General features: G+C 39.7%; 1 protein-coding gene across 12 annotated transcripts in view; it reads right to left on the reverse strand.

Annotated features, from left to right (window-relative positions):
• NFASC (neurofascin) overlaps window positions 1-26646 on the reverse strand; it is a 273535-nt gene that overhangs the window by 41265 nt on the left and 205624 nt on the right. For 6 of the 12 annotated variants that reach the window (XM_089514565.1, XM_089514563.1, XM_089514558.1 and 3 more), the window contains 2 exons: window positions 25161-25283; window positions 24239-24412 (listed from right to left, as the gene is read on the reverse strand). The exons of 2 other annotated variants lie outside the window; for them this stretch is intronic. In XM_089514565.1, the coding sequence (XP_089370691.1) occupies window positions 24239-24412; window positions 25161-25283 (297 nt within the window). Of the gene's footprint in view, window positions 1-13900; window positions 13916-24238; window positions 24413-25160; window positions 25284-26646 lie in introns of all 12 variants that reach the window. 4 more of the 12 variants (XM_089514555.1, XM_089514553.1, XM_089514554.1 and 1 more) reach the window with 2 other exon arrangements.

The following is a 26646-nucleotide window of genomic DNA, read 5'->3' on the forward strand; positions in this document are numbered from 1 at the left end:
TAATAGAGTTCTTGAGGGAAAATAAAGGTTTCTGGCTTGGTTTTCTCCTCTATTCTGTAGTGGTTTTAGTGAGAAATACTGCCTGTCTGCTCCCTCACCTCTGGTAATAAGCAAAATACACACATTCCCTATTCTTGGACTTCAGGATACAGAACCTGAAAGATCTTGCCCAATGCAAAAATCTCACAGAAAACACAGGTCTAGTTTTACAATATTATTAGTGGTGTCAACTGTACATTTCAAGAGGTTCTTTTCAATGAAAATTGTTAACATTTCCTTTTTTAAAAATGAAAGTGGAAACCTTGTCACCACCTCAACACCTACAACAAAGGAAGAGGGAGTGGCATGAGGAAGAAGAATCTGAACTACATAATAATGACCCATTCAGTGAGATAACTATAAAATACAGTGCACACATGTCATACGCTGGAAGCCGTGCCAAAAGAAGTGGCGCTGCACCCTAGAAAGTGTAATGGGGCGTGTGCCCATGAGGCACACACAGCGCTGTGCCGCTGTGCCACTGCGCTGCCGTAAGCACGAGCCTCATTGGCTTTAATGGGGCTTGAGCATACACGGAATTTTCCTTACGTGGGGTGGTTGGGTCCAGAACAGATCCCTCACGTAAGGGAAGGCACCACTGTAGTAAAGTTACATCACAAAAGGAGTGCTGCTATATCCCATTAGATTACAAGTGTAATATATACTATTGTCAGTGAGGAAAGGAATTACAAGTAACCTGTCATCTGTAAGATGTTATTATCAAGCTCAGGACTTAGATTCTATACTTGTTTATACTACTGTATACTTTCACACCTCTTGCCTTGCCCTACCATCCAGAGATGCCTAGTTTATTGCAGAGGACCAGAGTATAGTGGACTAAGTAGGTATGATATGTGAATCATGCTTATATGATATACAGTGGGACCTCGGTATTTGCAGGAGATTTGTTCTGCACCCCCCCCCCCCCAGATATCAAAATCTGCAGATGCTCAAGTTCCTATTCAGTTTGCAGCTGCTGCCACCTTCATCGTCCCCCTCCTCCTAGCAGTCCTCCTCTTCCTTCTTGCAATTGCTCCCGCTACTTGAGAAGAGCAGCTTCTGTTGGTGGCAGTGCAGCCCCTCACAGCCCCATAGGCAGTTACCTTGATCTGGCAGAAGCTGCTCTTCCACAATAGGTTTGCTTTAGGAGTGCCCTAAGTCGAAAAGTACTTGAAGGGAAACAAGGGGGGGGGGATCCCAGCCAATGGAATTTTTCACCCACTGGGTGACCTTGGGCAAGTCACACTCTCTCAGCCTCAAAGGAAGGCAATGGCAAACACCCTCTGAAGAAACTTGAAAAGAAGAAAACCCCAGGATAGGTTTGTGGAAACAAATTGAAGGCATACAACAACCAGAACTACATATTTGGGGGGGGGGGGGGTAGAGTCACTCCTTTTCTATCCCTGAGGTGATAAAGAGAGACCACTTCCTGGGCCCACCTTTCTTCTGAAGTGTGTTGTTTTGCAACAGTGTCTCCCAGGGCAGCTGTACAGCGGGTGAGTAGGCAGGGGCCGCATCTGGAGGGAAGAGCGAGCAGGTGGGCAGGCGATGGGCTTGCTAGATCTGTGTCAGGGCTCCCTGGGAGCCACTGACCTCTACCAGGCGCTGGGGCTGAGGTGCAGGGCCTCAGCCGAGGAGATCCGGTGTGGGTACCACAAGGCCTCCTTCCAGTTCCACATGGACAGTGCTGGGCCTGACTGCCAGGAGGATGACTCTGCCCACTTCCAGATAAAGGGATGCCGCTTCTGGGGCAGGCAGAAGGGAAGCGACCTTTGCCCTAGCAGCACCTGTAGTCCTTCAAGGAAGGAGCTCGGTCACAACACAACCTGCCAGAGTAGGGGACTTGTTGTGTGCCTTCATGACATTTCTGACCAGGCTGCTAGGAGGAGGAAGAGGAGGAGGAAGGTGATGGTGGCAGCTGCAAAACAGGGGCTTAACATCCACGGATGCTGGGATTCGTGGATGGCAAGTCCACGGATAAGGATGGCCCACTGTATAAGGTTCAGGTGAGGAGAATAAAATCAAGAGAATCTGTGAGAAATCCTTCTTTTAAAAAAGTTGTTCACAGCTTTTTAGTACAACCAGTTTTTATATATTAGAACTGTTTGGTTGTTATACATATAGGACATTCAGTTAGGATCCAAATGCTGGGGACCTAGAATGAGAAAATTGTGTCCAAATTATTGTCTTGCTATTCTTACGAATAAGGGGTTGCCATTTTGATTTTTGTAGGAAGGGGATTGTGCTAGACAAGCCATTGATATATGATAAAGCTCTATTCTCTTAAACTGGCAGAAATTGGCCTTAACCGGCCAAGTTGCCTTTAAAAAGACAATTAGATTTGAAAACCCTTAACAAAACAGTATCTGATCTAATTTATTATGGGACAGGCAAAGCAAAATTAAATTAATGCAACACAGCCTGAATTATATTGCTTTCTCAGTTGACATCTTTCTGCCAAGTAAAGAGTTTTTTTTTGCAAATCATACATTTTTTCCTTAAACTCTGCAATAAACAGACACACTTCCTACCCCAATTTCTCACACCTTGCAATTTCCAAATTATTTCATTCAGATGAGGTCTGTTTGGTTTAGGCTTAAAAATAAACAACCTAACAACTGTTCCTCACTCATTCCTTTATATTGCTTAAAAATAATATTTGTTTAGAAAGAAAAAAGAAGAGGAAGAGGGGTATGATTTTTGCAATGATATACCTGTGTTAAGGAACTGTACTCCCCATTTTCTCTTAGACATAACTGTCAATCTGATGCTACTGCACAGTTTAAATGGATCTCATTCCATGTTACCTAAGCAGTATACTTGTGTGTTTAAGATTTTTGGTAGTGCAATACGAAAATGGAATTTAAGGCATCTTTTTCGCCTTGGTTGCACTCTTCTTAGGGTCAGAACCTGAATCCAGAAAGGATGAATGGGAAGAGAAACTGTGCTTTTTGCTAATGGCACAGTAAATGAGCCCTTTGTTAGCTAACTCAGGGTGAAATAAGCTGGTCTGGGGTTATGGCACGAGGTCAGGTGACATGATGAAAATGGATCCTCCTTAGATGTAAAAACCTACTAGCCTTGATGGCTTTGCTACATTGCTTTCTGGGCAAAATACCTCTACAAATCCCTGGCTTTTTCATGGGAAATGTCAATATAATTTGCTTGTGGCTGCCAAACCTCACATGCCCATAACTTCTCTTCCCCACACACTATCTTGGTTTCCTCCATCTCCTCCTCCTTTTAAAATACAGCATATTTACCACTGAAAATATACTTGGTAATCTATTATTATAGTATGCTAGGGTTGAGGTTCCTCAAACTCATAATATGGCAAGGTTAAGTCTTTCTTTCTTTCAAATAACCTAGGGAGAGGGATCAACTTAAGCTTAACTTCCAGTTAAAAACCAGTTAATTAGTAGAGCTGACACCAAGCAGATGTTCCTCAATAGCTTTTTGGAGCTTACACCAGTCTGTACAGTGCAAACACATACCAGCACTTCCCCCCTGCTGTGCACCAAATTGTCTAAATAGAGTCTGTTCTTCTTTTTTCCAGTTTATAACCACAGCTAGTAGACAGCAGTCCCCAGAAGACAAACTATATTTTTCCTATAACAATAGAAACAACTACTTATAGCACTCAGCTGAAATCAATACCAGTGTACCTTTAATTAAACATGAATATAGCACAGTACTGAATGTGGGAGCCCACTTTCCTGCTAAAACTACTTTGATTCTGGTGTCGTATTCTAATAAGGAATCATAAGTTCAATGAGGTAAAACAGGAATACATATCATTTTATTCTTGTGGCTTATCTGCTAAATTGAAAAACTCTCTGCATGAGAGAAACCGTCTTCTTCCTTCACAGATTCATACAGCTTCCACCTGAAGTCTGACTTCCTCGGCACAATAAACTCAGCAAAGCTTTAAATCTTGAGAAAGATTTCTTTGTTACCAACCGTCTTGTCATCTCCCAAAGCTTAATGTAGATAATGAGTTGGCTGAAGTGTCCCTTTTGTCATCTAGCTTTTGACCTCTTTGGGGTCTGGAAGGGGTCATACTTTTGATATTCTCAGAGAGGTTGAGGGTGGAAAAAAATGACTGCTACATTAAAACATTCTCATGAATTCCTATGAGAAATGAGGCTTTAGGCCAAAAGATTAATTAAACACACTTGAGATAATCACAAAAGCTGGCTGGGTTCCGAATGCCTTCCCTGCTGCTGAAGAACCAACTCCTCTTTCCCCCCCAAATGAATACCTACAGGTTCACAGAGGTGGCTATACATCTAGTAGTCTGTCTTTAAAAGAGCCTGAACAAATGATGCATAACAGGATCTCATTTTTAAAGAAAATGATATAGGAGAGCAAAAACACTTGATGTGACCAGCACTTAAAATCAAAAGACATCAAAGATCTTGAAAATGGTCAGACTATAAAAATAACCCTTCATCCTGCTGCTTTTCTTCAACAATATATAGCTATGAAAATACTTCAAAGGGCACAAAGGAACTACTAAGACATGAAGCAGCTAGGAATATGATCTGTTTCACTATATGTTAGTACTAATGCATGTGCATCCTGTCTAATACATAACAGCAGACATTGTCACAGATGTAGCATTACACAGCATCATGCAAAAGCACAGTCTCAAAAATCAAGTCACCCAAAGGGGAAGGGGAATGGGTAGGTAGGTGATGACAGGAAGAAAGTCAAACAATACTGAAGGAAACCCCCAGAAAAAAAATCCTTATATATCCAAGGATTAAAAGCTGAGGAAACGTTGAGCACTTTACAGAACATTTTAAAAAAAGCTTTTTTACTTGATTGTTTAAGTGTTATGAGCAGCAGATTGCTGTGGCACTTTAAAGACCAAGTTATTCACTAGGCCAGGAGTGTTTTTAATTACATTTTTTTTCTTGTATGGAAAATGCCTCCCATAATGACTACTTTGGAGAGGGGAAACACTGACAGATTTGTTAAATCCTATTAATTAACTCTGAAATCAGGGATGGGAATGTGTTTCCACAATTATTGTTGGTCTCCATTCTTGATGATTTTGACAAAGGTTGATGCCAGTGGCATCTTAAGGTGACATTGCTTCTATGTCACCTTAAACTGTCATTTTAAAGTATCTATGGAAGGAGCTGAACTCACAAAGAGGAACAGCACTTTGGACAGCTCCTTTCAAGTTTACTTTAAAAAATATGAACAAAACCATTACCACCCCAATAGCATGGAATTTACCAGCCAACCACTTGCGGAAGGAAGTTGTAATCTGAGAACAGTGGAATGGGTTCATGTTCTTCACCTCTGCTTTTGAGCTGGGTCTGAAGATAACCTGTCTACAAGGCTCTCATAAAGTACTAAGGCTCAAAGAGATAAAAATGGGGGAATATATGAGAATGAGATTATTACGATCTGTGTCTGAAGGTGACCCTGACAGCATGCATAATCCCTCAAGCCAAAAGGTCAAAGGACCAAGTAGGTAAATCACACTGATAAAAATCAGGATTGCTCACCCTAGAGTTTCTAGGTCACTTAAGTCATTAGCAGAAGGGCCAACAGCAGTGATATATAATACTTCTACCAAAAATTAAAAACAGAACAGTCAATCCACTAGAATGATCATATCAGGGCTGCTCTACAAAAGCTTCTTGCAAACTAATGCCAATGGTCATGCTGTTTGGGGACGATGACAACTGTTGTACAACATACCTAGAGGGCAAACAGGTCGGAAAAAGGGTGCTCTCCAACAAGAAGTGCTGAATATTTAAGAGAATGTATTTTTGTAAGGGGGGGAGGGAGGGAGAGAGAGAGAGACTAGTATGAGGTCATCCTACCATAAAGAGAAGATAAAAACATTTCTTTGGCCTCTTAACTAGAAGAACAGTAAGGAGGATGTGGCACATTCCCTGCCATGAGCTGAGGAAGATAAAGGGAGGAAGCCCAGGAGAAAATAGCACTCTTTCTTTACCTTCTTCTTCCCATAACAGGGAATTTGCCAGCATTGCTAACCTAGTTTGTTGTTTTTCCATTCATGAGGCCAAAGGATTTAACGTTCATCTGCCCAGATGGAAGAAAATGGAAGCAAAAGGTATCACCAGCCAACAGGGGGGTACCCCCTACATTTGGGGGGCTTTAAACCTAATCCTCCCCTAACAGTGAGGCTAACTTAAAGGCACGTCCTCATTTGCTTCTGAATATTAAATGCCTGGTAGCAAAAAAAGCTCAGCTGTTAAATAACAGAAGGGGGAAGGAAGGGAACATTTATTTCTCATTTGAAATCCAACCCCTTAATGAGAGCACACTGCAGGCCTAAAGATAAAGGGAGTCTTTGATTAGGAGCAGTGTCTTGTTGCATATGAGGAGTGACAAAAGACATACTGTGAAGGGCAGTGGACACTTGAGGCAGACATCTAAGTGAGCTGCATAGACACACAGTGTGTGGTACGGAGAGTGGAATCAGCACCTGTGCCACACGTCTCCTTGTGCCACATGAGGGTTTTGAAGCACTCTGCCTCCAGGAAACAGTGTCCCAATTCATCTGGGTGGCAAAATAGTCATTTTATTCACACTATAGAACGGTTCTCAGAAAACATATTGTAATTAAAATTCTATGGCAGAATCCTGCATGACAATTATGCACTACATAGCACTGTAACTACAGAGATACATAGTGGACCCGCCCCCAAGCCCCAGTTTCTGGTACTCATCCACTAGGATCAATAGTGGTCCAATCCCCTGTCAATCAAAAAATGGCTGCCTTGACATTCCTAACCCCTTCCTTGAGCGATATCCATTGCAGCAGGCAGAAAAAGGACCAGTCGCAATCCCCCCCCCCTGCACTGGAGATTTCCTGAGTAAGGTGGGTGATTTGGGAAGCCACTTCTCAGTTGACAGGGGAATAGACCCCTGTTGGACCCAGTGGCTACTTACCAGTAAGTAGGGGTTGGGGAACTTTCATGGTCTCTACACAGTTCCTAAACTAGGGGCCATGCAGGGAACATGAATATGTAACAGCTAAAAATATATCTGAAGGTTACCTCTTTGGTGTGTTCATGTGTTGAAAAATGCATTGTATAATGGTGCTTGTGAATCGGGGGGCAAGCATGAGAGAAGGGTTAAGTCCCTCAATTGTAACCTCCCTCCCTAAACACTTCTCATGTGGCAACTGGTCTTAAGAAAATCAAGGAAAAATGTTTTGACTAATTGCTGTATGCACAGGGGAGGGTATTTTTTGGAGGCCCACAAGTTTCCAGCTCCCATGCTCCAACCCAGGGCTTGAATTGTGCATCTATTCAGACGTTGGACAGAAACTCCCAGTGGCCCTAGCCATCACAGCCAATGGTGAGCATTGCTGGGAAGTGCAACCCAAGAACACTTCGAGAGTCATATTACTCCCATCCCTGCTCTAACCACTACTTTGGTCTAATCACTTCTTACCACAATTTATCTATTAGGGAGGACTAACATCAGTGAAAAGTTAACATGCTTTATTAGGATAGTGCATCTGTCCTGATGACATCCGTGGTGGAAATATTAGAAAGCAGCTTAGGTACAGCACTAAGGACAGAGATTTTTTTTACCTCCTATGGAACAAGAAAGGCTGGATTTATTTCCTTCCTATCATTTCTGAGACTATATTTAATTACTACAGAATAAAAATAAAGGTACAACAGCCTCAGACATACAGCAGATGTACTGCTTTCTAGCTGATTAGCCAAGAGTGAATGAAACCAAGTGACTTTTGCTAAAGAATGATATTCCCTCAGAGTAAGGGATTCCATTTGTGTTCAGCTGCAAGAACCTCTACAGGTAAATAACATATGCCTTTGTTTTAATTAGCTGAGGAGCAGCACATAATCTTGAAGCTGTACTCAACAGAATGGAATGTTTTGTTAGTGGGCTTCCTTTGACAAACATAGACTGGATGTAGATAGTGCATTTGTATGCAAACAGAGTAATACATTTATCTCCTATTCAAAACGGATTATCCTAATTTCAAGTTCGTGCAAATTTTCAAGTTCGTGCAAAACTCCTGTACCGTAGAAGGAATTTTGACAAGTGCAGCTTGTCAGGCAGCAGACAGGGACAAGTATTTGCTGAACTTCATATACACAATTATTATTTTTAATTAGGTATGGAAGCCTAGCCACTTATATAAATGTACACACACATATATACATATGCACATATACATACAACTGAGGTTATCATACTTTGGACACAGCATGAGATGATATAACTTAGTAGAAGAGATGCTAATGCTAGGAAATGTGCAAGGCACAGGAAGTGGAAAGTCACTTTACAGGTGACTGATTCAAGAAATGAAGCAGAGCCTGAGTTTGCAAGACCTGAGCAGGACTGTTGATGATTTGGGATCTTGGCGATCTCATTAATTGGGTTGCTTTAATTCAAAGCTGATTTGATGCAAATAATATACAACAATCTGAGGTCAAAAAACAGAAGGGAATAATTCAACATGACAAACCTTAAGGATAGTAGAAATGCAAGGAGGACAATGTGACAAGTATCACAGTTAACTGGAAGAAAACGGCTCTATTTGATGTAACACCAAAGCAGAAACATTAAGCAAGAGCTATATATAGCATAAGGACAACAATCATTTTTTAGAGTTAGTTAATTGACCCCATAATTTTTATTTATATTTGTTTAATTTTAGATGGACTATTAAAGCCTTTTTCTGCATTACTTTTGAGTGGTTTTAAATACATGAAAACATTTTTTTAAAAAAAGTTTGTTCTATGCCTGTTTTTAAATTGTTGCTTTAAAATGTTTACATTGTTGTAAGGTTTTAAACTATAAGTTGCCAAAATCTAAAACTCCAGCCGATTTTTATCTCCTGTCTTCCAAACTGTTTTCTAAAATAAATGCATCCTAAGTTCTAAAACAGACTAGTCTGGGAGACCAAACTATTTCCCCACCAATTTCTGTGTACTTCCATATTTAATACCTAACCTGCATCCATTTCCTTCCAAAGAGACCATTCTGCTTAACTAATGTAAATGCCAGAAAAGCATAACAGTCAATTCAAACTAATCTCCATTATCCAAAGTCTTTTAAGATGTGGCTATGTACTTCTGAAGATGTACTACCATGGGCTTTAGAAACATAGAACTATACACACACTCATACTATTAATTAATTATTCAAACAAGATTTTAATGGCCTGTTAGATTATACTAACTGCTTTCCTAGAGTGTGTATACAGTACATGTATACTTGGGAAGAGATGGATTAATATTTTATGAACTCTGATGGGGAGCCAAGCCTATTTCCAAGAGAGGTTTTTTTGGTGTGTTTTTCATTTAGCAATAAAGAAATTGAAGGAGAAAGGGGGAGGGGGAGATCACCCATCAATTTGCTCTAAATCTAATGTCTGAAAAAAGGCATACATACAATGATTCAGTAACTGATATGATAGTGCCAAATGGAATGAACCACACATATGTAGACTGAAATATGGGTTTGATGAAAAGTAGCATCTTAATTTTCTGTCTTTGCTATTTTCTAGTCTTAATAGCATAATCTTTTATTTATTTCTCATTTAAGTATTTGTGGAAAGGCATATAAGTAAATAAGGTGGGATACAGACCGCCCCTTTCCCTGATGGATCAGGGCCTTAGCTGCCCCAGAGGCAGCCCCCAGAGGCCCCGATCCGGAGCTTTTCCTGGCCTCAGGGAAGCGGCAAAATGCCACTTTCCTGCAGCCTGGAAAGGGGTGTCCTTGGCGCTTCATGCCCCAAGGACACCCTGACAGCGGTCGGGAAAGGGAGAAAGGGGCTATTTGGCCCCTTTCTCTATGTATCACTGGCGCGGCCGTTTAAAGGCCATGCCAGTGATACGTGCGGCAGAAGGAGCTCCAAAATGGAGCTCCTTCTGGCGCTGCTGAAAGGGCACCACAAGCGGCCTGCAGCGGTGCCAGGACATCATGTCCGCGACGCACCATTTGGCTGTGGCGCGGCCGTGACATCGTAATGGTGGCGCCCATGTAGACAGGACCCCACCATTACAATGACGCGGTTACACGCTAGGGTTGCGGGGCGTCTGGAAAGGACACCCCGAGGTAACCCTAGCATGTATCCAGGCCAGTGCTTTGCGCCGGTCTGGATACCGCCTAAGTAAGTAAATTTTCTATCTGTTGATATCCTAACTCTTCCATCTTGACAATACAACAGATTTGATAAGTAAATACTCTAAAGGTTCCCGATCATCTCTGATCCTAGAAGCTAAGTAGGGTCAGTACTTGGATGGGGCTATATTTCAGAGAAAGGAACTGGCAAAATCAGCTCAGAGTATTCCTTGCCTAAGAAAACCCTAAGAATTCATGGTGCCGCCCTAAGTCAACTGGTGACTTGAAAGCATACACACACACAATGGGTAGCAGGAAATATAAAAAAGTATGGAAAATTGAATTACAAATACCAGAATCCCCTAGATCATTGAGGGGTTCTTGAAGTTTTAAATACTGTATATAGAGCAACATCCCAAATATTTCCTCAGAAATTCCACAGAAGTCAGTGGAGGTTTCTTAAGAATGAATCTACCATTCTAGAAGTTATTACTTGAAGAGTGTCAGATCCTCCTCCATTTTAGCATAACTTATTACAGTGTTCAAACACATACACATTCATTGAGAAACCTATTCTGGAAAAAGATAGTGGAGTTGCCAATATCATGGAGTAGTTCTAATTCTTAGTAGACAAGACAATAATGCCTTAAAGCAGGTGATGAAGGTAAATTCTAATAAACTATTTTTTTCAGAGCTCATAGCAGGATTTCTGAGTAGGTGGTGAATACAAAACTTTTATCTAGAACAAGAACTAGTCTCTGTGGTGTAACTCATGCAGTAGCAAATACTACATCATAAAGAAAACATGGAGCAAGCTTTGGCTCATGGTATATATGTTAACAATCACAATATATTGGCCTCTTTGCCTGCTCATGCATTTACCTTCTGGGCATAGACAACCATCCAGAAGGGATGGTTATTACGAGGGGTGTGTGTGTGTGTGGGGGGGGGGGGGGGCAAAATGAAGGAACATTCTGCCCCACCAAATGAAATCTTCCTAAATTTCTAAATTGCAGCAAATCAGACATTGCTAATCATTCATACTTAGAAATTCTTACATTTGTTCTGATCACATTTCCTTAGTAAATTTGCCTGCCCATTTCTTTGGAAGTCTGAACTGCATTTCTAAATGCTCATGTTTTATGTTACAGCAAGGATAGATATTTGGGGACTGAAGAAAAATTTCATTTGGAGAGGGCAGAATTCCTATCTCAATGCCCTCATTTTGCTTCCTGTAGCTGCACCCCGTGACATGGTCCAACTGCTCTACATCATGAAAACACTATTACAATACAGTGCTTCAACCACCCCCAAAGTTTTGATTTATCTAATTGTATCATCTTATTGTATTCAGTTGCATATCAGTTCAGTGGTTCCCAAACTTTGGTCTTCCAAGTGTTTTGGACTTTAGCTCCCAGATGCCCCAGCCAGCTTGGCCAACAGTTGAGAATTCTGGGAAATGAAGTCCAAAACATCTGGAGGACCAAAATTTGGGAACCACTGTGCTAGACTAAAGGAAATTGTAATCTTTTAAATCTGCAATATAGAGTGAGAATGTTCTCCGGTGTTAAACATGCTTAACATTGGGATTCTTAAAATGTTAAGAAAGCCAATCAGAAATGATGAGGAAATACAAAACTGATAAGACTAGATAAATCTTCTTTGCAATGTCAGAAGACTTTTCTGATTCTGTCAGCTTTGTATCTGTTGAAGTGACAAATAGGTTTTAAAATGTTATAAGAACTCCTACAGTTGCAAATATAATTTAATTAATTTGTCTACAATTCTTTAAAAAAACACACAACATGATCTGTAAGTTAATTTGTTCCTTCGTTGGAAATAGAAAAACAGAACAATCTCAGCAAGAGAAGCAAAAGAGACAACTGCCTGGAGTGCCAAGATCCCAGGGGGCACCTGCCTCAGCTATGCTTTATCAGAGAGAAAGGGAGAGATGTTGCCTGCATGTTTAAATACAAGAGGCACGCACAGAGGCAGCTTAGCAGCTTGATGGCTGGGTAGCATTTCCTGCATTTCAAGGACCATTTAATCTCAATCACTTTTCCAGAGCATGGATACCATTGTAATGGAGAAGAACAAGGAACTGAGATGCAAAAAATGGCTAGAAAAATAACAGGAAAGTAGAAGAAAGTAGGTTTATTATTGATAATTTAATATGCTACTGGTATACTACTTATAAGGGTGCAATAAGATTTTGTGTGTCCCCTGGTGGGTTGATTTTAATTCAACAAGAACAGCAAAGAATTCTGGGAAGACTTTGGGACAGTCTCAAAATAAGAATGTGTGGACCCTTGCTTACCATTCAATAGAAACCATTTATGTATTTATTTTTTTTAAAAGATAGATCAATCTGCTACCCTTTTGTGTTCTTGGAAATTAAAAGAATACAGTAAAAAAAAAAAAGGGGGGTGGGTGTTGAGGATCGATAAGTAAGAAAATTAAGTTTGCAAAGTGACCAAAAGAGATGCAACAAAATATGGCAAAAAAGCATACATGTGACATCAGGACACACTTGTAAATATATACTAAAATTCTATAGAAACATTCTAGTCTAATATAGGAGGAGTTACAAATAGGACAGAAAGTATGGAGAAGAAACTCTCTCTCTCTCTCTCCTCATCCCTCCCTACAGCATCACTATTTCTTTTCCAGTGATTTTAATTATGAGACTCTTATTCAAGGAGATGTCTCCAGGAGTCCAAAAGGAGTATCAAGTGAGAGTGTGGCTGGGGCTGATAGGCAATGTAATATATGCAAAACTAGAGAACCTCTTTTGGGGAAGGCTGAATTAGGAGATATCTTTCACTCTCCAATGCTCATTGAACTGGCCAAGAGAAAGTTCTGCAGAATCTCTTTACTTATTTGCCCTGCATCTGAAAACAGAATCTTTACTCATGGAGTCACTATAAAGGCGATAGTCTAACTCTCAGAAGGAAAAGGAACCTTTCCCATAGTTGTCTCAGTACTCAAAGATCAGAGAAAAAAATGGCTCTTTTTATGATCCTTTTAAAAATGAATACTGCTCCAGAGAGGCATGTTTCCAAAACCCTTTGGATACAGTTTTATTGTGGGAAGAACAATTCCTGTGAGGAGCAATTCTTGGGTCATAGGTGCTAAAATAAAAACAACTTTGAAATCTACTCACAGTGGAAGTCCTCTATGTTTTAGAAATGCTGCCTTACATTCATAAATTGATGTTAAAATATGATCTAGAGTAAGGATAGGCAACCTAAGGTTCTATCCTTTGGATATTTGCTTTGCGGGATTTTCCTTTAGATCTTGCCCTTCCCATCCCAATGTGGATCAATACAGATCAGAAGTCTTTTGCAGACTCTAGATCCTAAATTACAATGTACTTGGGACTAAACTTTATAGTCACTAACTAGCTTTCTGATCTTCCCATTGTCCTTAAACAGATCTAGCTTTTCTGTATCTCAGTATTGTTAAGAAATAGCATTAGCAAAAGTTAAGTATATATCTGTATACATAAAATAAAAAATATAATCAGCAGAAGCCTGTCATGCACACATGCACAGCAGCTCAAACATTTTGCTCAACCCTTTCAATGGTCCTGTTTCTCTACCTCAGGAAGAATATGATATCTGACAACACATCTGTCTAATTTTTTTCTACCATCCCCACTGAAAGGGTCAATGTGGTGCATGCTTTTATAATGCCAGCACTCCCAAGAGTCAAGCCAGTGTTCACACTGCCCCATGCTTGATGATGCTGTCAGCTGGTACAGTACCTGAGGTTGGAAGAACTTCAGAGGGTGCAGCGCCAAATACAAGGGAGGGAGCACAAGGGGAGAAGGGAAAAAGAGAGAAGACAGGAATATATAAAACCACAGCACAAACATGATATACATACATGGCAGGCTGAGGCTGTAACAAAGAGGAGATGAATTAGCATTCACTCTCCTATTACCATCCCCTGGCACACTCTAACATCCATTCAAACCAGTGAATGAAGGTACAGGGCAGATTTGGTTCCTTTACTTTTATTTCTGAGGAGTAATATTTTGCACAGCTTGTGGCTTTCAGTTCAACAAAATGTGTATTTTACATCCTATTGGCTTCAGTATGAATCCCCAGACTATCAGGGCAAATTCTACTCGAGTACAACTTTATTCCAAACCCACTATCGATTTCCCAACACTTATGATGGATGAGACAACATGCAATGCAAATAACCACAAGAATACTGCATTTCATTCAGATCCCCTGGCTCAAATAATGGCTCTGAGAAATGGAAGCTGCAGCTTGAATATTTTTATTTCTATGTATAAATGCCTCTCCTGTAATGTTACAGCCACAGAAAATTGGCAGGGTTTATTTCAGCACATTCTTTTGTGCAATTCCAAATGACCATTTCTGCATCACCCATTATCTAATGGATCGAAACACTCTACTTATGGAAACTCTTTGCCATTCATTAATAATAGGAGTGATGTTCACCTCTGCTTTTATTTGGAAAGCCTGCAAAACCTTACTTCCGAGACTCTCTGGAGGGCCTATTCCTTTGACCCACAAGGCAACTACAGTATTTATGATATCCTGGCTGAATTCCAGTTGCTTGCCACACCTGTTGAGTCAGTCAAGTGCATGCTGATGCCATGTGTAGGCATCAAGGTGGTTTAGCCTTCTGCACACCTTTCAGTGCTCAAAATGCAAAATACAAATGATGGCCCATAAAATGTTCTACACATGGTGTCAGTATGCACACAGACCTTATGGTGGAGAAGAACAGTTTTGAACACATCATCCTTTCCCAGACTATTTTTATCCATCTTGTATTATTATTATTATTTTAAATGGCCAGGACATTCACATTCTTATTACGTTTTCTTCCTCCTCTCTGACAAAAATGCATAAATTATTTTTAATATCACTAAATTTTGTGCAGCTGCATGTATTGACAAGGCTGTGTACAAATCAGCACCCTTCCCCACTTGGTAGTATAATCTGTTTTATTCTTTGCCTTGTCCATTTATTTGTTGTATGTTTTTTCTTCTATAGTACTGGTTATATACTGTAAAAAAGATTACTAATAATATTATACATATTGATATTATACCAATTGCTACTGTTTGAACACAATAGTCTGGAAGAAATATTAATGTATATACACATGTACAGGGCTAGAAATTTAGGTTAAAAAATTGACCCAAAAAACCTGAGACAACTTATCCATGTGTCAATATAAGTACTGTATCTTAACTCTTATTTAAAAGGAGGAACCATCTCCTGGTGAAAAGCAAGAGTATAATATGTGAAGCACCGCCCCCTCTGCTCTCTCCTCCATCCAGTCTTAAGAATAAGCACAAAGAGTTATGTCTGCTGGAATTTTGTAAGTTCTTTGACATTGTTTTGTTTTGCTTCATCTTTTGGATCTTTTGCTATATACCCTAAATTTTACTCTTGACTTATCCATGGGTCATAGCAAAATCCAAAATTTTGGCCCCAAAACTTGCCCTAGACTTATACATGAGGTCAAGCTATACAGTGCGCCCGCTCCATATGCGGGTGCACCACACGTGTCTTCCACTTTACATGGAAGCTGTGCTGCAGTTGAATGAATAGGGCGCAAGCCCGTGGTGTACGTGTGTCGCGCTGTCACGGGCACAAGCCCCATTCTATTGAATGAGGCTTCTGCTTACATGAAATTTGCCTTATGCGGGGGTGTGTGTGTGTTCAGAACGGATCCCCCGCGTAAGGAGAGGCTCCACAGTAGTTGAGTATATACAGTAGGTTTTGTTATTGTGGCCATATAAATGTAAATACAAATATAAACAACTGAACAACTTACATGTACAAGAAGCCTGGTTTGTTGTTATGATAGTGAGCCACCACAGACCTTAGGCTTGGCTGGTTCCTCCTCCCATTCACACTTAAGGGGAAAAAACTAGTGGCTTCCACTTCTAATTTACAGCAAACCATGCTTTGCCATTTTGTTTGGGAATGTAGCAAACTAACTAAGGCTTATGGGAACATAATGGGCAATCAAACAAGAATCCCTTAACAGAATTCCACGGTGAGTTAGGATCTCCATTTGATTGTAAATAATGACTTGTGTGAACCATAATCTAGTACATTAGGAAAAAATGTACAACTGTTTGCTGCAAGTTAGAAGAAACTTCTAATTTCTCCCTTTTTATAAGAACGAGGCCAAAGAGAAAGGACAGAATGACTGAGCCTGAAGTTCACTGTGATTAATTCCTGTACCAACAGATGTTAATTTGTTATGTCTAAATGCAGCCTTGATCATCTAAAAATCATTTCCAGTCTAGATTTGGTTGTAAAAAATGAATGTTTGAGTTATGTGCTCTTTGGCTACTTCAGAGAATTAATAACATTACATAGAACAGCTGCCAACATGTAACAAAACCAGAATTCAAATTGTTAGAAATAGTACTGAGAAACAAAATGTTAAATGCACCACCACTTTTTCCTCTGCAGTTCTGCAAATTTTTAGCATCCAGGTTTGGCGCCACAAACTTGCTCCAGCAGTCAAAGTAGTACAAAAATCCCTGTTGCAAGATAATCTCTGGCATCTGCCAGACAGAACAAAATTTATGCTCTTTATATAGTGTGAGAATAGGTATATGATAAAATTTTTGGCAAGTGTCACATACAATATACCCAGAGCCTGCCAGCTTAAAGATGAATGAGAAACAATTCATTTTTAAATGTGTATTCAAAGAAATGTTTTTCCCACATACTGAAACTGGGGAGATATAAAGCAACAGCCCATTAAATAAAGTGAGAAAGACCACACTGAATTCAGGGGCTTTCTGGAAATGCTATAGAATGTTAAGAGCCAGCTTTGTTTCACTTTCCCTTCCCTGAGGGCTAGTGAACTTTCACTTGGTTTGATGGATATTTCACAAAGCGTATTTTATCTCATGAATCTCCACATTCTGGCTTTTCCCTACTGAGGGTCATTTATTAATTAGAGAGGTGACAGGAAAGGGCCATCATGCATGCCCAGTTCGTCTCTTGAAGTCAGTAGGATATGGAGGCTACAAAACGCATCTGTTTTAGAATGCCCACTACACCAATAGAATATTTAAACTTCCTTGACAATACACAGGAATCATGAAGATCAGTCTTTGGACAGGTTTGAGCCATTGAAAGTACATCTGACTATCATTCTTAAATGATATCCAAATAAAAGATATCCAATTTCCAACAAAAATTATTCAGCCTTTATGCATTTTTCTTCAGATACATGCAAATGCTTACTTTTGTTTTCAAAAACATATAGTACTCCATATCCTGATCAAAGCATTTCCCAACAGCTTCAGATTTTGCTTGACTCTACTGCTGACATATATAATTCTAAAGACTACCTTTGTGCACATTTGTGTTCATTTCTCTATAAAGCACTCCTCTCTTAGCATACATTAAAACAAATAAATTCTAGTCAAATCCTTTCTGTTATAGTGTACACCACACTGGCTTCCATGGATTTGTTATGCGTGCATAGAAATAAACACAACCAAAACAGGCATAGCAGGTATGAGATAGGAGTCAATAAAACCTTTTGACATTTCCTACAATTTTTGGTGTAATTTTTATTTTATGAAAAGATCACTATCCAATTAGCATCTTAAAGTATTTTTTCTCTAATTCCTGCATAAAATGTGAAGCAATCTCTAATTTTCCACAAATATTTATGCACAGTTGCTAATAGCTTTTAGACCATTTCACCTCAGGGGTTGTCTGCAAGGGTCCTCCCCTTATCCTCACGGTGAGTAGTCCTGATGGCACATGGCCCAATCCCTGGTTCAGCAAACTATTTGGATGTTCAACCATTTCAGCATCACACAATCCATATATCCCCTTTAACATGGTATTAAAGGAGTCACCTTTTGCTTTGGATCTTCCCAGAGCCCTTCATTGTGATGCCAAGTAGTTGTTTACAACAGGTCCCAGTGTGCCACTCAGTGCTGCTGCTGGCATGGCAAGTTGCTCATTCTGAGGTAAGAATGGGGCACCCAGCCATGTGATCAATGCTGGGTGCCTCACTCTGACCTTAGAGGAAGTGATTTGCCACAGCAGCAATTCCAGTGGGTGACCCTGTGGGACATGTGTGCAAACAGTTGCCTGGTGTCACAAGGGAGGACCACAGGTAATGGAAAGGATAAAAAGTTTATAAAGTAAACTTACATAATGGTCTAGGTGACTGTCTAAGATAACATAAAATTTATTATGAATACTAGGCATTAAATGACTCACATATTTTGTTGTTGTTTCAAAAGAAAAAAAGTTTGGTAAGAACACAGTGAACAAGGCAATGCTGAAACATGTAAGAGAAACAAAATAGTTTAAGCTATAAATGCAAAGTTAAAAACTAGTGTTTCACTTGTTCTATTAGAGATCTACTGTATTTTATTTTTATACCATGATGATAGCAATGCAAACAAGTCTGGACACAGCAAAAGCTCACTGCAACCACTATCTAGCATATAAGGAGAGTGGTTCTGAGGATATATTTATAACTTGCTTGTTGAAGGCCATGGAGTGATTCTTTAATTTTGTGAAGGGTTTACTGCACAGTAGACTTCCTTCCATAAACTTATAAAAATGCATCATAAACATACAAGAATGCTATATGAATGGTATTTCTGGAAATATGCCTGTTCAGGAAGAAAAAAATCTATTTTGGAAACTTTTTTCAGAAAGAAAAAAATGCATAGCACCTAAAAAAACATACTTTAGAACACTTTCTGCTTTGGGGTTCTTCCTAAAATAAAAAAGTTTTTTGAAAAAAAATATCAATTTAGCAAAAAAGCCTGATTTGCAAAATGCTTGTCAGTCACTCCAAGTCTTTATAGATAATTGGTCTAAGGGCTAAAAATATTGACTCATGGAAAGCAGGAAAAAGTCTCTGCCACAGGCAAAACTTGATAAAGCCAGTCTGCTGGGAAATTGCTTGATACACATCTGGGAAGTTCTGTTTTAACAAGGCATTCTGGGTTACCAAAAATTCTTGTTTTGTTGGAACTGTGATTCTTTAAGGCGGTACATAATTTGATTTACATGCTCAAAATTCAAGTTGTCAACAGATGACACTGCAATAATTATACTATCCTTTTCAGAAAATCTACAATAAAAACAGTACTAGTGACTTCAAAGTATATTGTTTTCACTGGTTTACTTTCTGTCTTACCCCTCCTCCCCCCCTTTTTTTTTTTTTTTTACAATTTTTCTCCCTGTTAAAACATACTCATTTAGGGTCACAACTGTCTTCTGCTCATAAACACTGAAAAGAACTTCATGCAAATCTATATGCATTGGGGAAATCTGTAGAGCGCCGTAGTGCTACTATCCCCTTATGGCTGTTTTCATCCTTTGCCTTCAAATACTCAAGTAAAAGAAGTAAATATAATCACTGTAAGTGTGAGTAAAATGATTGCTTTAAAAAAGTAAAGGGTGAAATAGGTTATTCCCTCTCCCTGATTACTTTATGTTATCTCTTTCACTCCCTTTTCCAATAAGCATACAATCCTTTTCTACTCATCATAATAACTGAATAAACATTCTTCTTACTGCAGGCAAGCAAGCATGGTATTTTTTTTGGGGGGGGGGTTGCTATTGGTTGGTCAGAGAATGAGCTTCTGCTACTAGTTAATGTGAGGGACAGGTAATTTTTGTTTCTAATGTGTCAGAGACTGATATTTGTGCTCATTGGCCTACATTTGTTTCTCTTTCCTAGAAACTTGCAGCATGCTAGCAGCCAGTGACCCATGGACTAACACTGGTCCACAGACTTTCTATTTTGCATACCATTGAAATAGAGCAAAAGGAAGCTCTAAGATTTAACTATTCAGAAACTCTGATAAAGACCTCATGCTGAGTTGTATGCATCAAGGAAATCAGATATTAGGCCTGAGGTATAGTCTATGGAGCTAGTAGTGCACAGCAATGATCCTATGTCTATATGGTTGTTTTCATCCTTTGCATCAAGTGCACAAGTAAAGAGCAAAAATAGCTATTGATAGTATGGGTATATTGACTGCACTATATATATATATATATATATATATATATATATATATATATTGTACCTGACCCCCACATTGACTAGCACTGAGCAAAGGGAAATTAGAAGATGGTATGTCTTATGATGAGGAGGCATAGACTTTCTATGCTGATAACCAACTGAATCTCTAGATCTTCCTGAATTTCTTCCAATATTCTGTCTCTATCTGGGACACCAGTGTCCTGTTTCTGAGCCTTATCTGAAGTGCCATGTGTGCTCTTTCATTAATTGATAGTAATTTTGGTGGTTTACAGACCGCTCCTTTGGGGCGGCCTGTACCCGCCTCTTTCCCCGACAGATCGGGGCCTCAGCTGCCACAGCGGCAGCTCTGAGGTCCCGATCTGCTGCTTTTCCAGGCAGCGGGGAAGCAGCAAAAGGCCGCTTCCCCGCAGCCTGGAAAGGGGTGTCCTTGGGGCTTCAAGCCCCAAGGACACCTCGACACGGCGTGGAAGGGGCTGCTTGGCCTCTTTCTCCTTTGTGTCGCTGGCACAGCCATATAAAGGCTGCGCCAGCGACACAAACCCAGGAAGGAGCTCCGTTTCGGAGCTCCTTCCAGTGCCACAGAAAGGGCACCACAGGCGCCCTTCTGCGGTGCCAGGACGTCACGTCCACACTGCTCTGTTTGGAGGCGGCACGGCCATGACGTCCTAATGGCGGCGCTCATGTAGAATGGGGGCTGCCATTTTGTACGTAATGTGTACGTACTAGGGTTAGGGGCGTCTGAAAGAGACGCCCCCGGGCAATTGTAGTACATACAGAGTACGTACTAAAAGGCCCATCTGTAAAGGGCCTTTGTTTTTGTTGAGTGTCTTCAGGTTGTTTCTGACTTATGGATAACCTAAACTGAGCCTATTATGGGGTTTTCTGGGTTTAAAGTATGTGGCTCACCCATGATCACCCAGTGGGTTTCCATGACCGAATGGGGAATCAAACAGTATTCTTCAGAGTTGTAACCCAACGTTCAAGCTACTACACCACACTGGCTCTCTGTAGTAACTAGTGACTCTGAATAAAGGTAATCACTTGCTAACATGGAGTACTTCTTTAATTCCCTTGTTGCTATTCTCCTTCAGGTGATGAATGCCATCTTCCTCCCTAGCAGTGAGGTTTCCAAAAATGTCTTTTACTTGCTCAGCAAACTGTTCTGTGAATAAAGCTGAAAAGCTCTCCTGTTCATATGGTAGTTATTTTGGTAATTTGTGGGAGTTTTTGTCCTTAACATCCAGATCCTTCATGTTAATAGGCATAATTAGATGGGGAAGCCACCAAAATCCCGGTAGCTTTCTAAAAGGTCAGAGTTGCCATAGAAGACTGTATAGCAGAGGTCACCTTTTTTCTCTCTTAAATCTTGAAAGATTTTCTCTAGAATTTGTCCAGTTCAAAAGCAATGATTTATGACATTGAAAAGATGGACTCTGACTTTCTCTTATAATACAAAGTTCTAACAATATTGCAAGGGTCTTTTTTATTATACAGACTGTTTTCCCCTCTCAGAATCACTTCTATAACTTGTGTGCAAGTGATCATGAAAAATCCATTCACGGTTAGCAAAAGTCTTGACGAAGCAGACTTTGGCGAGGGGAGATCTTCAAGATGAAGCCTCTGTTATGGATAACCTAAAGTGAGCCTATCATGGGGTTTTCTGGGTTGAAAGTATGTGACTCAGCCATGATCACCCAGTAGGTTTCCATGACCGAATGGGGAATCAAACAGTATTCTTCAGAGTTGTAGTCCAATGCTCAAACTATTACTCCACAGACTGTTTTTTCCTCTCAGAATCACTTCTATAACTTGTGTGAAAGTGATCATGACAAATTTATTCACGGTTAGCAAAAGACTTGACCAAGCAGACTTTGGGGAGGGGAAATCTTCATGATGAAGCCTCTGTTTTGCAGTCAATCACTGCCTTTCAATCACTGATTTTTAAAGAAGCACCCTGTTTGAAATCTGTTCCTATTCTTAAAACAAGTTGCTGGTCTTTAAATGGAGACTGTTTATCTCATGTCACAAATTGAAGAAGAAAAAAAGATTTTACCTAAATCCTAAGGGGAAGGTTTGGGAAACAAGCAGTGGTGTAATCATTTGTCCGACTGTGGGTAAAAAGGCTACTCTTATGGGACATAGTGCAATCTGGGTGCCACTGCTCAAGGTTAGAACTGGATAAAAATCACCCCATGGTTCCAAGGATGTGCCTACCAACCTCGAGAATCCTGGGTGTGTCCAAAATGGCTGAGCCAAGCTGAAGAGCATGCAAAACCTGAAAAAGTTAATTTAAGGCTAGGGAAGCTTCAAGCTAGAATAGGATTCCTTTATGTTTGACTAGAGGTCAAGAATTTTAGTTTGTGAACTGGGGTCAACAGCACTTCCCTGTTGATTTATGTAGTGTTAATTTGATGAGTTATTATCTTTTAAACATATCAAGTTTTGAAAGAAAAAAAGAAGCCAAGTTACAAGTGGGAAGGCAAGTGATTAGAAAACAATGCTGAATGCTATGGCAATAAAATAACAAAATAGAAGATGAACTTTGAATTGATTTTCTCATTTGAAAGAGTGAAACACAACATTGCTTAAAATCTGAAATTACATGGCAAGTGGCATCATGGTAATGGAAATGATAATCCTAGGAAGCAATAATTTTTCCAGGCAAGAAAAGTATTGAAAAACAATTAATTTTTTATAAAGGCAATCACAAAACTTTACAAATTAGTCAACAGCATCAAACACACTCTTACTGGCACATTAATAGTTGCTGATGGTACTGGATACCATCATATCATAAGCACATATTGGAAAGAGAGGGGGAGGGAGTGAAAGAAAATTACTAGTACTGCTTAAACTAGCAGCTCATCAGTGCTTACCCATTACTGTAATTAAGCTCCAAACAACCTTTCAGATAAAGATGTACTCCATGCCCAAATGACCCAACAGTCTGAGAGCTACACAGAAAATTAATGATACTTTCTAAACTTCTCTTCTGCAGCACACTCATTATTGAAAAAATACTGAGGCTAAATCCATCACCCTTTACAAATACTGACTTTAACACCAATAAAACAAGCTGGAAATATTAACATGTGGGATCTCATTGCTATTTTAAAATTGGTCAGAAGTAGAAAGAAATACATTTAAATAATTTGAAGACATCTGATGAAGGATCTCATTCTTTTAATATTTTGCACTGGAATAAATACTTTATACAAGCGTAAAGAAAAGCTGGCTACAGCATACCACTGGGAACTTTTGAGTAAAAGCTGCTTTAGAATTTTTCATCACTTCTTCCTTTGAAACACAATGGCCTTTTAAACCTACTTTACACATAACAGGAAAAAAGTATGCCAAATCATTTTACAAAGGATAAGACATGGGATTTCTGGAACTGGCTACTATTCTAAGTGCCACAATGTATGTTGCAACGCATATCCCCATTGCATGTAATAATTGGTAAGAGACAGAGAAGTACAGGACAGGAGGCATGAGGCACTTTTATTGCCTGTCCCTCAGTGCCACCGCTATGCCCCAACTATGACACTATGATGTTTATCACACTATGCTCTTAAAGAGGTACTATTCCAGTGTGACTCCTCTAGCTGCCTCCTGTTGCATGCTGGGATTGGCAGTTTTAAGGAGGGGTATTTAGAATTCTCAGGCAGAGAAGTTCAGCTCCTTAAAACTGCCAATCCCAGCATGCAACAGGAGGCTGCTAGAGGAGTCACACTGGAATAGTACCTCTTTAAGAGCATAGTGTGATAAACATCTATGGATAGTAACCCCCTACTGGGGTTTCTCAAGCATAAACATTAGCATTGTGTGGCATAGGGGGGAATGAGTGGCTGGAAAGGATTTTTACTCAACTCATAATAGGGTAAGGTTTTGTTTATATCTAGCTCTGTATGTATTCCAGAATACTATCATCATCATCATCATCATCATCATCATCATCATCATCATCATCATCATCATCATCATCATCTCCATCTCAAATTCCACAGGGCACATCTTTCTGATCCCAAACTCTTATGGGCATCTTGGCTTTACTTACCTTCATTCAGTGGAAGTGGTGATTCCCCTGTGGCTGGCTCACCTTCCCCAATCTGTGTCCTGCCACGCAGGTTGAATCTGTAGCGGGATATGGGGTCTGTCCTCTGGAGTAAAAACCTTGTCTGATTAGGAGAGAAGTTCTCTACCAATGTTCTGCCACTTTTGGATCCGTTAACTGGAGAGAGAGGCAGGCTGTGTAGGCTTCAGTCTTGTTTTGAGAAACATGTCATGCTACACACTCTATCACCTCTCATCCTACAATAGAACCTAGTAGAATTTCCGGTATTGATACGTGTTAATTTTAAGGGACTATTTTTAGTTGGGTAGTTGAGATGGAAGAACCTGATAAATTCGAACTAAACATTTAACTACCTTGCAGCACAGAGATAATACACCATTCTTGTCCTATAGCAGCATTCAAGTAAGTCAGGGATGTATCATCCTTTACTACCAATTAACTTGGCTGGGGCTTTCTGGCCTTGAAGCCCAAAGCCTTTGGAGGCCCAAAGGTTCTCACTCTCAAAGTAAGAGATTTGTTGAGCTCCATTTTCTTGATTAGGGGATAGGTAGGAATTAAGCTTCTTTCTTTCTTTCTTTCTTGGCTGACAGACAAGATGTTTCAAGTGACTGAAAGTATAAATGGGCAAATGGGTCTATTTTACCATAAATTATAAAGGGAAATTGTTACAGTTTTTTTAAAGTTATCCTTTCCAACCTCCAACATTCTTGGAAATATCTTCCTAAGCAATACTGAATCTGATGCTAGAAATTTCCAGGAAGAATATGTGTCATATGTATTTGGGAATGAATCTGTTAGTAACTCTTTAGAAATACTTCTGCACTAGATCCAACCCCAAAGAGATTCAAATAACTGATTATTAAAGAGACAAAACAAACAAATGAAAAACAAACACAGGACATACAGGCTTGGTATCTAAGGGTGTATCCAATAAGAATGCCATTGGGATGTTCAGGGTGCTCCCACTCCAAAGTTATTGTTTCCAGGTTTGGCTGGCGAATTCTGAAATACCTTGGAATACTGGGTACTTTAATAAAAGATGGGTCCAAGAGAAAAAGAAGAGGAAAAAGACAGGTTGGTCAAAATAATAGGCACATAGAAAAGTGGGATGCTAAGAGCATGGGGAATCTGATAGGAGCTATGTAAGAATTCGGCATGAATATCTACACTATTGCTTCATACCTTGGCATTCAAATTTAGATTCAATGGATTTAATCATGGAGATGTTTATGGTGCCGCTCTCTAATGGTATCAAATACAGTTAATCTAGAATTTTAAAACCAGTTATAACCCCCTTGAATTGTACATATGTTCTGACTAAGTTAATTTAATTACAACAGCACTTTGAAATTGCACCTTATTAGTCAGCTTGCTTTCATTATTATAGACTCCCTTTCATCACAATCAATTATGATTCTTAGGCTCAAAATGCACAAATATATCAGAATAGGAACTGGAATACTCTGTATTCAGTAGCTTTCATGCCTTTCAAAATTCCACTGATTTCATCAGAAGAGTTAACGGTGCAGCAACTTGATGAGGGGCTGTGGCATTTGTGGACAGGCCACTGAACATCAACCTGTGAAGGGGGGATGAGTGCTCTTTCCAGTGGGTCTCTAAGTCAGCCCCATGACAGTATTCAGCCTCATGACACCATCTCAATTTTGAACAATTATTTTGCAGCAGCAGCTTCTCCCTGCTGCATCCCTTTGGTAAACTGCAGCTGCAGTTATGTGTATAACATTTTCCCACCAACATCAGTGAGATTTAAAAGGGAATGACAACTGTGTTGGAGGCATTAAGAAATGGAGGCATTAAGAAATTAAGGCATTAAGAAATGAAAACTATTGAGGTCGAATTGCTGTCCTATAAAGTGACTGCTAAATACATAGATAAGGCTCTGAAATAGATTTGTGGCATATTTTTGGAACATGTTGTATCATTCCTTCAATCTATCTATGCTATGAATCAGAGAGAAGCTTTTAAAAATCTAATGCTTGCCCACTCTGCAGCATACTACAGGGAAGAAGCACCCTTAGGATGATGATGGGAGATCAAGATCTAATCTGTTATTAGGCTTTTGAAAGAGAAAATGACACCACAGCTGCCCAAGGACAAAGAATGTGCTGGTTTGCATGTAGTTCATAAATTGGTTGGCCACTGGGCATCAAGCAAAATAGCTTGCCTGTTCAATTCATTCAGTTTCTTATTTTTTGGTAGCATTTTTGCCATTAATATTCTCTCTCTCATTACTAATTACAATGAGCTAAATCCAACTGTTAGTCACAGCTTAGAGTACATTCAGCAAATCAACAAGAATGTAATGGGTCAACATTTATGTAGATTCCACAGATGCAGTGGTTTGTTCTAGGACTAATAAATGAACACAA

This window comes from Sceloporus occidentalis, unplaced genomic scaffold (assembly GCF_023333645.1).
Source record: "Sceloporus occidentalis isolate IW3139 unplaced genomic scaffold, rSceOcc1.0.p SCAF_3, whole genome shotgun sequence".
NCBI classification, from domain to species: domain Eukaryota; kingdom Metazoa; phylum Chordata; class Lepidosauria; order Squamata; family Phrynosomatidae; genus Sceloporus; species Sceloporus occidentalis.